At 35.7% G+C, this 13,028-nt stretch overlaps 1 protein-coding gene across 1 annotated transcript in view; it reads right to left on the reverse strand.

The window, feature by feature from the left end:
* Window positions 1-13,028, reverse strand: part of TMPRSS11B (transmembrane serine protease 11B) — a gene marked incomplete at its 5' end in the record, with an annotated part of 15,279 nt that continues 2,251 nt past the window's right edge. The window contains 8 exon segments of the mRNA XM_022561719.3: window positions 1-6,239; window positions 6,878-7,018; window positions 7,378-7,637; window positions 9,160-9,337; window positions 10,148-10,186; window positions 11,573-11,733; window positions 12,936-12,968; window positions 12,970-13,001. Of these exon segments, the coding sequence (XP_022417427.3) occupies window positions 6,076-6,239; window positions 6,878-7,018; window positions 7,378-7,637; window positions 9,160-9,337; window positions 10,148-10,186; window positions 11,573-11,733; window positions 12,936-12,968; window positions 12,970-13,001 (1,008 nt within the window).

Raw genomic sequence — 13,028 nt, forward strand, 5'->3', positions numbered from 1 at the left:
GTGGACACGAAGCACCGAGCTGATCTCCCTGTGCTAGGCGGCTGCTTCCCACTAACTATCTCTTTTACATTTGGTAGTGTATATGTGTCCATGACACTCTCTTACTTTGTCCCAGCTTCCCCTTCCCCCTTCCCATATCCTCGAGTCCATTCTCTAGTAGGTCTGTGTCTTTCTTCCCGTCTTGCCCCTAGGTTCTTCATGACCATTTTTTGTTTTGCTTTTTAGATTCCATATATATAGCATACGGTATTTGTTTTTCTCTTTCTGACTTACTTCACTCTGTATAACAGACTCTAGGTCCATCCACCTCACTGCAAATAACTCAATTTCGTTTTTTATTATGGCTGAGTAATATTCCATTGTATATATGTGTCACATTTTCTTTATCCATTCATCTGTTAATGGACACTTAGGTTGCTTCCATGTCCTGGCTATTGTAAATAGAGTTGCAATGAACATTGTGGTACATGACTCTTTTTGAACTATGGTTCTCTCAGGGTATATGCTCAGTAGTGGGATTGCTGGATCGTATGGTAGTTCTATTTTTAGTTTTTTAAGGAAACTCCATACTGTTCTCATAGTGGCTATATCAATTTACATTCCCAGCAACAGTGCAAGAGTGTTCCCTTTTCTCTACACCCTCTCCAGTATTTACGGTTAGTAGATTTTTTGATAATGGCCATTCTGACCAGTGTGAGAAGATATCTCATTGTAGTTTTGATTTGCATTTCTCTAATGATTAATGATGTTGAGCATTCTTTCATGTGTTTGTTGGCAATCTGTACATCTTCTTTGGAGAAATGTCTATTTAGGTATTCTGCCCATTTTTGGATTGGGTTGTTTGTTTTTTTGATATTGAGCTGCTTGGGCTGCTTGTAAATTTTGGACATTAATCCTTTGTCAGTTACTTCATTTGCAAATATTTTCTCCCATTCTGAGGGTTGTCTTTTCGTCTTGTTTATGGTTTCCTTTGCTGTGCAAAAGCTTTGAAGTTTCATTAGGTCCCATTTGTTTATTTTTGTTTTTATTTCCATTTCTCTAGGAGGTGGATCAAAAAGGATCTTGCTGTGATCTATGTCATAGAGTGTTCTGCCTATGTTTTCCTCTAAGAGTTTGATAGTGTCTGGCCTTACATTTAGGTCTTTAATCCATTTTGAGTTTATTTTTATATATGGTGTTAGGGGGTGTTCTAATTTCATTCTTTTACATGTAACTGTCCAGTTTTCCCAGCACCACTTATTGAAGAGGCTGTCTTTTCTCCCCTGTATATTCTTGCCTCCTTTATCAAAGATAAGGTGACCCTATGTGTGTGGGTTAATCTCTGGGATTTCTATCCTGTTCCATTGATCTATATTTTGTTCCAGTACCATACTGTCTTGATTACAGTAGCTTTGTAGTATAGTCTGAAGCCCGGGAGCCTGATTCCTTCAGTTCCTTCTTTCTTTCTCAAGATTGCTTTGGCTATTCGGGGTCTTTTGTGTTTCCATACAAATTGTGAAATTTTTTGTTCTAGTTCTGTGAAAAACGCCAGTGGTAGTTTGATAAGGATTGCATTGAATCTGTAGATTGCTTTGGGTAGTAGAGTCATTTTCACATGTTGATTCTTCCAATCCAAGAACATGGTATATCTCTCCATTTATTTGTATCATCTTTAATTTCTTTCATCAATGTCTTATAATTTTCTGCATACAGATCTTTTGTCTCCTTAGGTAGGTTTATTCCTAGGTATTTTATTCTTTTGTTGCAATGGTAAATGGGAGTGTTTTCTTAATTTCACTTTCAAATTTTTCATCATTAGTGTATAGGAATGCAAGAGATTTCTGTGCATTAATTTTGTATTCTGCTACTTTACCAAATTCATTGATTAGCTCTAGTACTTTTCTGGTAGCATCTTTAGGATTCTCTACATATAGTATCATGTCATCTGCAAAGAGTGACAGCTTTACTTCTTCTTTTCCTAATTGGATTCCTTTTATTTCTTTTTCTTCTCTGATTGCTGTGGCTAAAACTTCCAAAACTATGTTGAATAATAGTGGTGAGAGTGGGCAACCTTGTCTTGTTCCTGATCTTAGTGGAAATGGTTTCAGTTTTTCACCATTGAGGACGACGTTGGCTGTGGGTTTGTCATATATGGCCTTTATTATGTTGAGGTAAGGTGCCTCTATGCCTGCTTTCTGGAGGATTTTTATCATAAATGGATGTTGAATTTTGTTAAAAGCTTTCTGTGCATCTATTGAGATGATCGTATGGTTTTTCTCCTTCAATTTGTTAATATGGTGTATCACATTGATTGATTTGCATATATTGAAGAATCCTTGCATTCCTGGGATAAAGCCCACTTGATCATTGTGTATGATCCTTTTAATGTGCTGTTGGATTCTGTTTGCTAGTATTTTGTTGAGGAATTTTGTATCTATGCTCATCAGTGATATTGGCCAGTAGTTTTCTTTCTTTGTGACATCTTTGTCTGGTTTTGGTATCAGGGTGATGGTGGCCTCGTAGAATGAGTTTGGGAGTGTTCCTCCCTCTGCTATATTTTGGAAGAGTTTAAGAAGGAAAGGTGTTACCTCTTCTCTAAATGTTTGATAGAATTCTCCTGTGAAGCCATCTGGTCCTAGGCTTTTGGATAATTTTTAATCACAGTTTCAATTTCAGTACTTGTGATTGGTCTGTTCATATTTTCTATTTCTTCCTGGTTCAGTCTCAGAAGGTTGTGCATTTCTAAGAATTTGTCCATTTCTTCCAGGTTGTCCATTTTATTGGCATATAGTTGCTTGTAGTAATCTCTCATGATCCTTTGTATTTCTGCAGTGTCAGTTGTTACTTCTCCTTGTTCGTTTCTAATTCTATTGATTTGAGTCTTCTTCCTTTTTTTCTTGGTGAGTCTGGCTAATGGTTTATCAATTTTGTTTATCTTCTCAGAGAACCAGCTTTTAGTTTTATTGATCTTTGCTATAGTTTCCTTCTTTTGTTTTTCATTTATTTCTGCTCTGATCTTTATGATTTATTTCCTTCTGCTAACTTTGGGGGTTTTTTGTTCTTCTTTCTCTAATTGCTTTAGGTGTAAGGTTAGGTTGTTTATTTTAGATGTTTCTTTTTACTTAAGGTAGGATTGTTTTGCTATAAACTTCCCTCTTAGAACTGCATTTGCTGCATCCCATAGGTTTTAGGTGATTGTGTTTTCATTGTCATTTGTTTCTAGGTATTTTTTGATTTCCTCTTTGATTTCTTCAATGATCTCTTGGTTATTAAGTAGTGTATTGTTTAGCCTCCATGTGTTTGTATTTTTTACAGATTTTTTCCTGTAATTAGTATCTAGTGTCATAGCATTGTGGTTAGAAAAGATACTTGATATGATTTCAATTTTCTTAATTTACCAAGGCTTGATTTGTGACCCAAGATATGATCTATCCTGGAGAATGTTTCATGAGCACTTGAGAAGAAATTGTTTTCTGTTGTTTTCGGATGGAATGTCCTATAAATATCAATTAAGTCCATCTTGTTTAATGTATCATTTAAAGCTTGTGTTTCCTTATTTATTTTCATTTTGGATGATCTGTCCATTGGTGAAAGTGGGGTGTTACAGTGCCCTACTATGATTGTGTTACTCTTGTTTTCCCTTTTTATGGCTGTTAGTGTTTGCCTTATGTACTGAGGTGCTTCTATGTTGGGTGCATAAATATTTACAGTTGTTTTATCTTCTTCTTAGATTGATCCCTTGATCATTATGTAGTGTCCTTCTTTGTCTCTTGTAATAGTCTTTGTTTTAAAGTCTATTTTGGCTGATATGAGAATTGCTACTCCAGCTTTCTTTTGATTTCCATTTGCATGGAATATTTTTTCCATCCCCTCACTTTCAGTCTGTATGTGTCTCTAGGTCTGAAGTGGGTCTCTTGTAGACAGCATATATACAGGTCTTGTTTTTGAATCCGTTCAGCCAGCCTATGTCTTTTGGTTGGAGCATTTAATCCATTTACATTTAAGGTAGTTATCGATATGTATGTTCCTATTACCATTTTCTTAATTGTTTTGGGTTTGTTATTGTAGGTCTTTTCCTTCTCTTGTGTTTCCTGCCTAGAGAAGTTCCTTTAACATTTGTTGTAAAGCTGGTTTGTTGGTGCTGCATTCTGTTAGCTTTTGCTTGTCTGTAAATGTTTTAATTTCTCCATCAAATCTGAATGAGATCCTTGCTGGGTAGAGTAATCTTGGTTGTAGTAATCTTGGTTTTTCCCCTTCATCACTTTAAATATGTCCTGCCACTCCCTTCTGGCTTGCAGAGTTTCTGCTGAAAGATCAGCTGTTAACCTTATGGGGATTCCCTTGTATGTTATTTGTTGTTTTTCCCTTGCTGCTTTTAATGTTTTTTCTTTGTATTTAATTTTTGATAGTTTGATTAATATGTGTCTTGGCATGGTTCTCCTTGGATTTGTCCTGTATGTGACTCTCTGTGCTTCCTGGACTTGATTAACTATTTCCTTTCACATATTAGGGAAGTTTTCGACTATCTCTTCAAATATTTTCTTGGGTGCTTTCTCTCTCTCTCTTCTCATTCTGGGACCCTTATAATGTGAATGTTGGTGCGTTTAATGTTGTCCCAGAGGTCTCTTAGGCTGTCTTCATTTCTTTTCATTCTTTTTTCTTTATTCTGTTCCGCAGCAGTGAATTCCACCATTCTGTCTTCCAGGTCACTTATCCGTTCTTCTGCCTCAGTTATTCTGCTATTGATTCCTTCTAGTGTAGTTTTCATTTCAGTTATTGTATTGTTCATCTCTGTTTGTTTGTTCTTTAATTCTTCTAGGTCTTTGTTAAACATTTCTTGCATCTTCTCGATCTTTGCCTCTATTGTTTTTCCAAGGTCCTGGATCATCTTCACTATCATTATTCTGAATTCTTTTTCTGGAAGTTTGCCTATCTCCACTTCATTTAGTTGTTTTTCTGGGGTTTTATTTTGTTCATTCATCTAGTACATAGCACTCTGCCTTTTCATCTTGTCTATCTTTCTGTGAATGTGGTTTTTGATCCACAGGCTGCAGGTTTGCAGTTCTTCTTGCTTCTGCCCTGAGTCAATAATTTATAATAAAGAGAAAATAAAAGTAATGTCACAAACACTTGAAGGAAGATAATTTTTAGTTTGTTTTAGCAGTTTTTAAAATTTTAAGGTACTTGTTTTATTTTTAGGAGAGTTAAAAGGTGAATTATTTGCAGAGATTACAAAATCAGCCCTCCATACAATTTCACATGCACTATCAGGAGAGCTACTGCAATAGATGCCACACCGTCCTCTCCCCTTGAGGATCTCACATTATTTTTGCTGCAAGAAAATGCGAACAGATGACAAAAGAAGGACATGAAGAAAATATTATATAAATAATTGCAAGTTAAAAATCATTTTTAAATTCCTGACTAATTTTGGATTTAAATTCTATGAGGGAAAATTCATGTGAGGGTTACAACTTATCAGAGAGGCTGAAGAATGACTTCAAGCAAATAATTGTTTTTCTTAGTGTTCCTCACTCTGTAAATTAAGAGACTTGGTCTAACTGAACCTATGTTACCCCTTCTCCATTCCAAGATTATATGATTTTACAAGATACACAAACTATCTCAAATATAAACAAAGTGTGAATGTACATTATTTGCCTTACATATTCCAGTTTAACAAAATGAATTTATAATTTATAGAATTATAAATCTATAAATTTATGATTTATAGAATTAAAAATAATATATTTGGTAGATCCAGCATTCATGTTCTCATACTAACAAAATCTGTATTTTTTTAAATTCTGAAAAATAAATTAAGGTCTATTCCAAATATAAAGGTAAGATAAATCAGAACTAGGCTATGAATAAAAATATTTTGGCCTTTTTCTTTTCTTTCTGTTTACTATATTAGTTAAATAGATAAATAAATGGATAGTGTTTTAGATAAAATAAAACATTAATCAAGACCTTTATGTATTTGTATATAAGAAAATGATTGGTATACCAACAATCAAAAGAAAAAGATTTTGAAGCAATGGATAAGAATACCCTATAATTGTCTTTTTTTTCCATTTCAAAGTTACTTCTCTTTCAGAGTGCAGTCTTGGAGGTAATCCATCCACGATAAGCAGTCACTCAAGTATAGACACCTGGTTTATTCTTTTTCCCACATCCTTCACCCCAGCTTACTATTCCAACAAGGTGCCAGATATTCCTAGAGTTGGGATAAGCTAGTGGTCCACCAGAATCATTCTAGAATAAAAAGAGAAAAAAAATGTTTCTTGTCCTGAAACATTTCTTTCTATCTCTCCTCTGGAGTTGTCAACAGCCTCTAGGCAGTGAGACAATCCACCCTCTTTGGGCTTAGAACCGTGGGACTCTTGAATTTCTTCAAAACCCAGGGCAACTACAAACCAGAGTATATTACCTACAGCTGGACTGGAGTGGATTGGGAAGACTAGAAGCTGACTTTTTAATGAGTCCAAACTTAACTCTGGAGAAAGTGACTCAGAGGCTCCATGATGAAGCCTCTGAGGAATGCATGACATGTGCACCTGTAAAGCCTCCTGCTGCATCTCCTGATAAGAGAGAGGCAAGCATTCTAGTTCTGCAGGTTGCCCAGAAAATAGGGCCAAATTTATTTTATTACCTTGTAACTATGGATTCCTAGACTGAAAACTCCATGAGAACAGGGATTGTGTTCACCACTGCATCTCCAGCTTATGAGCTGGGTTCTGGTACATTAATGAGATTAATAAATGTTTGTTATGTGGATTGAAATAAGAAGCTACTCTGTGAAAATCATTAAGACAAAAAAAATTATGGTGATAAAAACTTTCATTGAATTAGTACTTGGGAAAAAAATGATTTGATAATGTATCTAGAAGTATTTGACAGGCATCAGCTTCTCCTGACATAAATCCAGCACACAGCATTGTATCAGTTGCCAAGCCAGACAATGCATGTGGAGCATTGCAAACTATGTTATCAGTAATCTTCAAAAAAGCCTGCTGAAGTATCACTGGAAGAGAACCTAAGGGCAATAAATTCTGCATATCATGGAGATCTTAACCTTGTTTTTTGAGACAAAGAACATCTATGGAATAAAGCAGATTCTCTTGGTCACCAAGAGCCAGACCAGTCCCAGGCTAGATTGCTTTCTTTCTAATGTTTATTAGAGCTGGCTGCCTCACACATAAATTCCAAATTTTCCAATTCTTATTCCCAGAGATATTTCAGAAATTGAAGACAACACCATGCCTTTGGTCCCATCACTTGGTTTTCTTTTCAGTATATTTATGGACTGGTTAATTGTGTGAAAGAATGATTGATTGATTGATTGATTAAATAATTATTATTATGAAGCTATTACATATTTACAGAAAAACTTACCATTTATATAAAGTGTTCCCCATTCTGTAACTACAACACTGTCATTTTCTGAGAGCTTCATTTTGGCTTCAGAAAAACAAATCCTATGAATGTACTTTATAAAAGAGACTTCTTCAGCAAGCTGCACAAGGGCAATATCATCATGAACCCCAGCTCTGCTATAATTTTCATGAAAAAGAATGTTTTGGACTTTCTGTGTCATATATGGTTTATTTACTATAGTTACAAAGTTGATAGTCCAATCTTCTGAATTATTTTTCCTGGAGGACACAATTTAATTAAAATACACTCAGTTTGGGGGCCAAAACGGTATTCACAGTGATTATCTTATCACTTGAAGGTGTGAGTTTCCCAAACAACACTATAAAGCACTTAAATTCTTATTTTTAAAATGTCTTTGATGTGGGGATGTCATAAATGCTACAGACACATAAAAATAGTGCTAAGGACTATTACAGCTGTCAGCCTTCTTCAAATCCTCCTAACTAGAGTCACTGATGTCTCCTGCTAGTTCAGCCCCATCTGGTTTCTATGCATTTGAGTTGGGTAGGAATCATATAAGCAGTCTCAGTGGATGGAGTCCAGAATCACTCATACTGTCATATACCCTGGGCTCCAGGAGCCTGTGGCAGGCTCTGGGCATCCGTCTGCATACATAAACAATTGCAATCTGTTCTCACCCAATCACCCCATTATGTTTACCAAGTCAATGCATCTTGGCTTCTAATTTAGATTTTCTGACCAGTTTCTCCAGTTCCCCTGAGATTCTTTCTCAGTTTAGGCCCTAAGATCCTATTTAACTATTGTCACTTCCTCAAAATGTCAGGTGCCTTTTTTTTTAAGGTTTCAAGACCTTCATGTAACTGTGACCCTCTTCAGTCCTTCTCTCCTTCTGAAATCTTCAGTGACTCCACACATTCATTAGCTGTGTTTCTCCAGTAAGTAAGCATCTTGTCATTTAGAGGTGTCCCCAATGAATAAAACTACATTTTCTAAGCATATTTTCTAACGTTTCCTTTTACAAATCTTCTCTACTTCAAATAGTTCTTTCTGTTTGCTGTCCATAGAATACAACTTGTGTTGCTCCATCTCAACACATTTGAAGAAGGCTATTTTTCCAACTCGAAATGCATATTATTTTTTTCTGATCTACCTACCCCAATCAATCAAAGCTTATATCTTTAGAGTCTAGATCAAATCTTACAACTGAATACCTCAGCTAGATTGTGTTCTCTTTCTTCACCAAGTTTCCATAGCACGTGCTATCTGTGTTGTACATGTGACACTTACTACACTGTGCTGCCTTATACCTTTAATATATCACGTTTAAATTTCTTCAACTAGACTGTAAACCCCCAGAGGGTAAGACAAATAAGCACCCTGTAACTGGAGTCAGACATACCCAAGTTCACACTCAGTTTCTTTTATTTAAGAGCTATATGATCTTGGTCAAGTTACATCACCATTTTTAAACCCTAGTTTCCTCATCTTTAAATAGGTTAAAGTATACCTTTCATATGGAATTATTGTTATGATTAAATAAAATGGTGTAAGTAAAGTACTTAACATCAGGCCAAAGCCCCTATTTGGAAAATGTTAATTGCTTCCATTCACTTTTCCCTTAGTTGCCCAATTTAAATGTCTTTGCTGCCCTTCAATTATGTAAGTGGTTGTAAATTTCATATGGTCTTGGCAGAACCTCACACATTTAGGTTAACCCCACAGACCTCCCAAATAGGCCTACAACCAGAATCCTGCATTTAGTCAGACTTTCAAACTTACTTAGCAAAGCAGTGAGCTGCAGATAGGAGCCACCTACTGCTGATCAGAGAAACACCACAGTGGTGTTGGCCTTTCCACTGCATACTTGCCTGCCATGGCCAGGCCCCCGTCAGGGCATTTTCCCCATTCACAGTTCGGTTGCCTGCTGTGATACTATTGGTCAGTCGTCCCCCACAACCTGAAGAAAGGATTTATTTATATAAGAGCATGTATCTTTCATTATATTTTTTAAGAAATATATTTTAAAACATTATTTGAAACCCTTCAATGATTGTCCAGCATCTCCTAATCAATGTTGTTTCTTTCCTGGAATGTACCCTTATCATGATAGCCCATTCCATCCTTGTTTGGGTGACTTTTACTTTTCCTCTTTTCCAGTTTCAAGCATTTTTCAACTACTGATTTTTGTTGTATCTATCTGTTATAACTCTAGTCTCCCCAAGTAGATTGCATAATTCTTGAAGGTGGAGACTTTGCTTCATTAAGGTCTGTATTTTGTATAGCATATGCAATGCTGTCTGTAAAGCCCCATGTAGACAACAGATACTCCATAAATATCCACTGAACGAATGAATACATGTATGTATCACACTGTAGGCCTCATGATACTCTAAAGAGAATTTGCTTAAAGGGTACAGAACTATTATTTACCTTATAATAAATATATTTGATATAGCCTAGTTTTGCATTTTCTTATTATCCTTAAGTTGTTCTTTCTTCCTTCACTTTTTTTTAAAAACTAATTCAGACATGATATTCTTCATGATTCCATTCTTTGGAAACAGTTCTCATTTCACCCTTTTGGACAACCCATTATAAATGGTCAGTGTTTTTCAAAAAGAAATGCCAGATAGATATGTGGTATATCCAATAATTTTGAAAAACTACTATAGATTTCCAACATTAAGTACTTCTAGATCCTTTTTAGCAAAATGATGGGGAACTATTTGTGAATGTGTTAAATTTATAATAAAGTTTCTAAACTTACAGTTATTGGTAAGCATTTCAGCATTAGCCTTGCTGATTTCTGAAATTAAAATAAAAACATAAGGTTGATAAAATATCACCAAGCAATTCTCTTCAGCCCAAGGACTAAATTTCCTAACCCAATTACTCCCAACATTTAACTATTCAGACTAGTTCATGTATTGTCTATCAACCCCTCTCACTTCTACTTGTTATATTTTGGCCATCTCTCCGCATCTCTACCAGGTAGTATAGGAAAAGGGAAAAGGAAATAAAAAAGCAAAGCTCTCAGTTTTATGATGGTTGAAGTAAAATATTTAGTGAAGTAAGAAGCTGACACTCTTACTAAAAACGGCACTGGGCATAATCTTTGGATTTTTTTTCCCTATGATAATTCTCATTACTCTGAAATGTAGTTATCTATATTTTAAAGAAAAAAACCCAATTCAAATTACATTTAATTAGACCTATCCTGCTCTTTAGAAGTCATCTCATTACTAAGACTGAATTATGAAATTTTGAGAATTTAACTTAAATTCAAGTCTCTTTTCTATTGGGAAGAGGCTTTAGAGAGAAAGAGAAGAGAGAACTAAAAAAAGACACATCAGAAAGTGCTGACTCTGAATCCCTGGGATACAGAGGGGCAGTAACTTATACAGCCTTCTTTCCCAATGACTACCCACAAAGGAATCGTATCGCTCCTTTCAGAACCTCTACCTCAAACTCACTTCTCATGAGTGGCCCATTGGTGACAGGGACTATGTTCTGAGGCAAAAGAGCTGTAACTGGCAGCTGGCAGCCATCAGAGCTTCTGGATCAACTTGTCAGTCTGGAAGAAGCACAAAACGGCTCTGGAAACACAAGCTTATCACCTAATAGACCTTTTAACAATCCAATTTAACGTTTGAAGAACTTCGTAGGACCTTTGAATGTTTACAAACTTTACTTTCTGTACTGGGGCAAAATCCTATCATTTTCTTCCCTTGTTTTCTAGGGAATTATTTCAGACAGATTTTATCTTTAATAGTATTACTTCCATTCTTCCACAAGAAACAATGAGAACCCCCGTCCTCAACTTCACACTGACTTCTGCAGTCTTCACGCTTAATGATCAAGAAAACCCTGTCTGTTTCCTATAATGAGTTCCTGACAAAAGTAGAAGTAGGGAGGAATAATGCTTCAATTATTATTTTTCACCCCCTCTCCATCCATTACAGCCAACCCTTCCAAACTCACAAGCATACCTGTAGCTTAACACTTATTTCTGTCACTGTGCAGACAGATTCTATAGCACTGCCTTCTCCACTACCACCTCAATGGTAGGAGTGCCACAGTTGGGAAGACTAGTTTTTCCTAAGCAAATTCCTGAAACTCTTGGTTCATTTTTTTTTCCAGTACTTTTTTTTAATAGTCTAGATAGTTAAGTAGTAGAAAATAAGTGAAATACCTATAAGTTTGATGGAAGTGGGAACTGCATTCCAAGATGCCATGTTGTCCTTCAACATCAGATGTAAGATAGTCTTGATTTTAGTCCTCATGCTATTCTTTTTTGCTGGAGGAAACTTGAATGTCAACTGTAACTGTACACTTGAACCATTGGGATAAGAACTAGAAGCAACAGAAATGTTCTAGTGTGTTGTTTCTTGATTTTTTAGATGTTTCATGAACACATTGGATTTGCCACATTTTAATTATTATATTGCCTTCACATACATATTAAAAAAATACACAGATATTGTCTCAGTATAAATAAAGTGCAATGGTCCCTAAAAATTTAACTGGTTAAGAGGTATTGTTCATGAAAGAGGATATGAACCACAAACTAGAAATCAGAATATTTCAAACACATTTGAGAAACTGAGTACTGACCAACAAATAATTGACTTGAGATTTTATAATAATACAGTAAAAACAAAAGTGTTCTTGTACAGATATTTTCTAATAACTTAGTTTTAGAGAAAGAGATAAATGAGAACTTAAATGCAGGGCCAGGAAGCATTCAAAAGATATTGTCTGTAGGTAAGTAGATTGGTTGGTCCGTTGGTTGGCTAGCTGGATTTTTTGTTTTGTTTTGTTTGGAGAGTTCAGACTTCCCCAGAATAGATATTGGCAGTTATCAAATTACAGGTGTCTCTCCTTTTATCACTCATCCCCTATGCCCTGTGATACCTGTCTCCCTGCAGCCCTCACCACTACCACCATCAAGCACACTTACAATACATATTTAGACAAATGTTATCTCAAAAGATTCACTTTTGTTCACAGGCATTACAGTGATGGTAATTATTAAAGAGACCAAAAGAGGATTATTTTAGGAAAGATATGGCCAGATGGGTATGGATGGGAGAAGAGGTGGCTAGTATATAGGTAGCAAAACAATCAGATCAGACTCCTTGTTTTGCATAGTTACAGTTATCTTTTATCATAGAAATCAATTAGGACTGACTGCCACCAAAAACCTTACAATTCTCCTTCAAGTACAGAGATTAAAGATATGTACAGAACACTTCCTACACTGAATAAAAATTTGTTAAATACAGTGATACTTTAATTTATGGGGAGCTCTTTATCCCTTCCCTCCCTCCCTCCCTTCCTCCCTTCTTTCCTTCCTCCCTTCCTTCCTTCCTTCTTCCCTTCTTTCCTCCCTTCCTTCCTTCTCTTTTGCTCCCTCTATCTCTCTTTCTGTTTCTTGCTGTTGTTGTTATTTAAAACTGGAGCTGATATGACATATTACCTGCTTCTCATTCCATAAGATCTTTCTTTTTAATTATTTTTTTGTTCCATAAGATCTTGAATGAATTTGTACTTACAGAAGTTTGATGACTTGAGAGTTGATATACTCTGTATACACCAGAATTTTGAAATGCATCAGACATCTGTCAAGAGAAAAAAACAAAGCCACC

The sequence above is a fragment of the Delphinapterus leucas genome, unplaced genomic scaffold, assembly GCF_059928025.1.
Source record: "Delphinapterus leucas isolate spDelLeu-1000000601 "Yukka" unplaced genomic scaffold, BTC_Dleu_Yukka2 spDelLeu_asBTCV2_sq60, whole genome shotgun sequence".
NCBI lineage: Eukaryota > Metazoa > Chordata > Mammalia > Artiodactyla > Monodontidae > Delphinapterus > Delphinapterus leucas.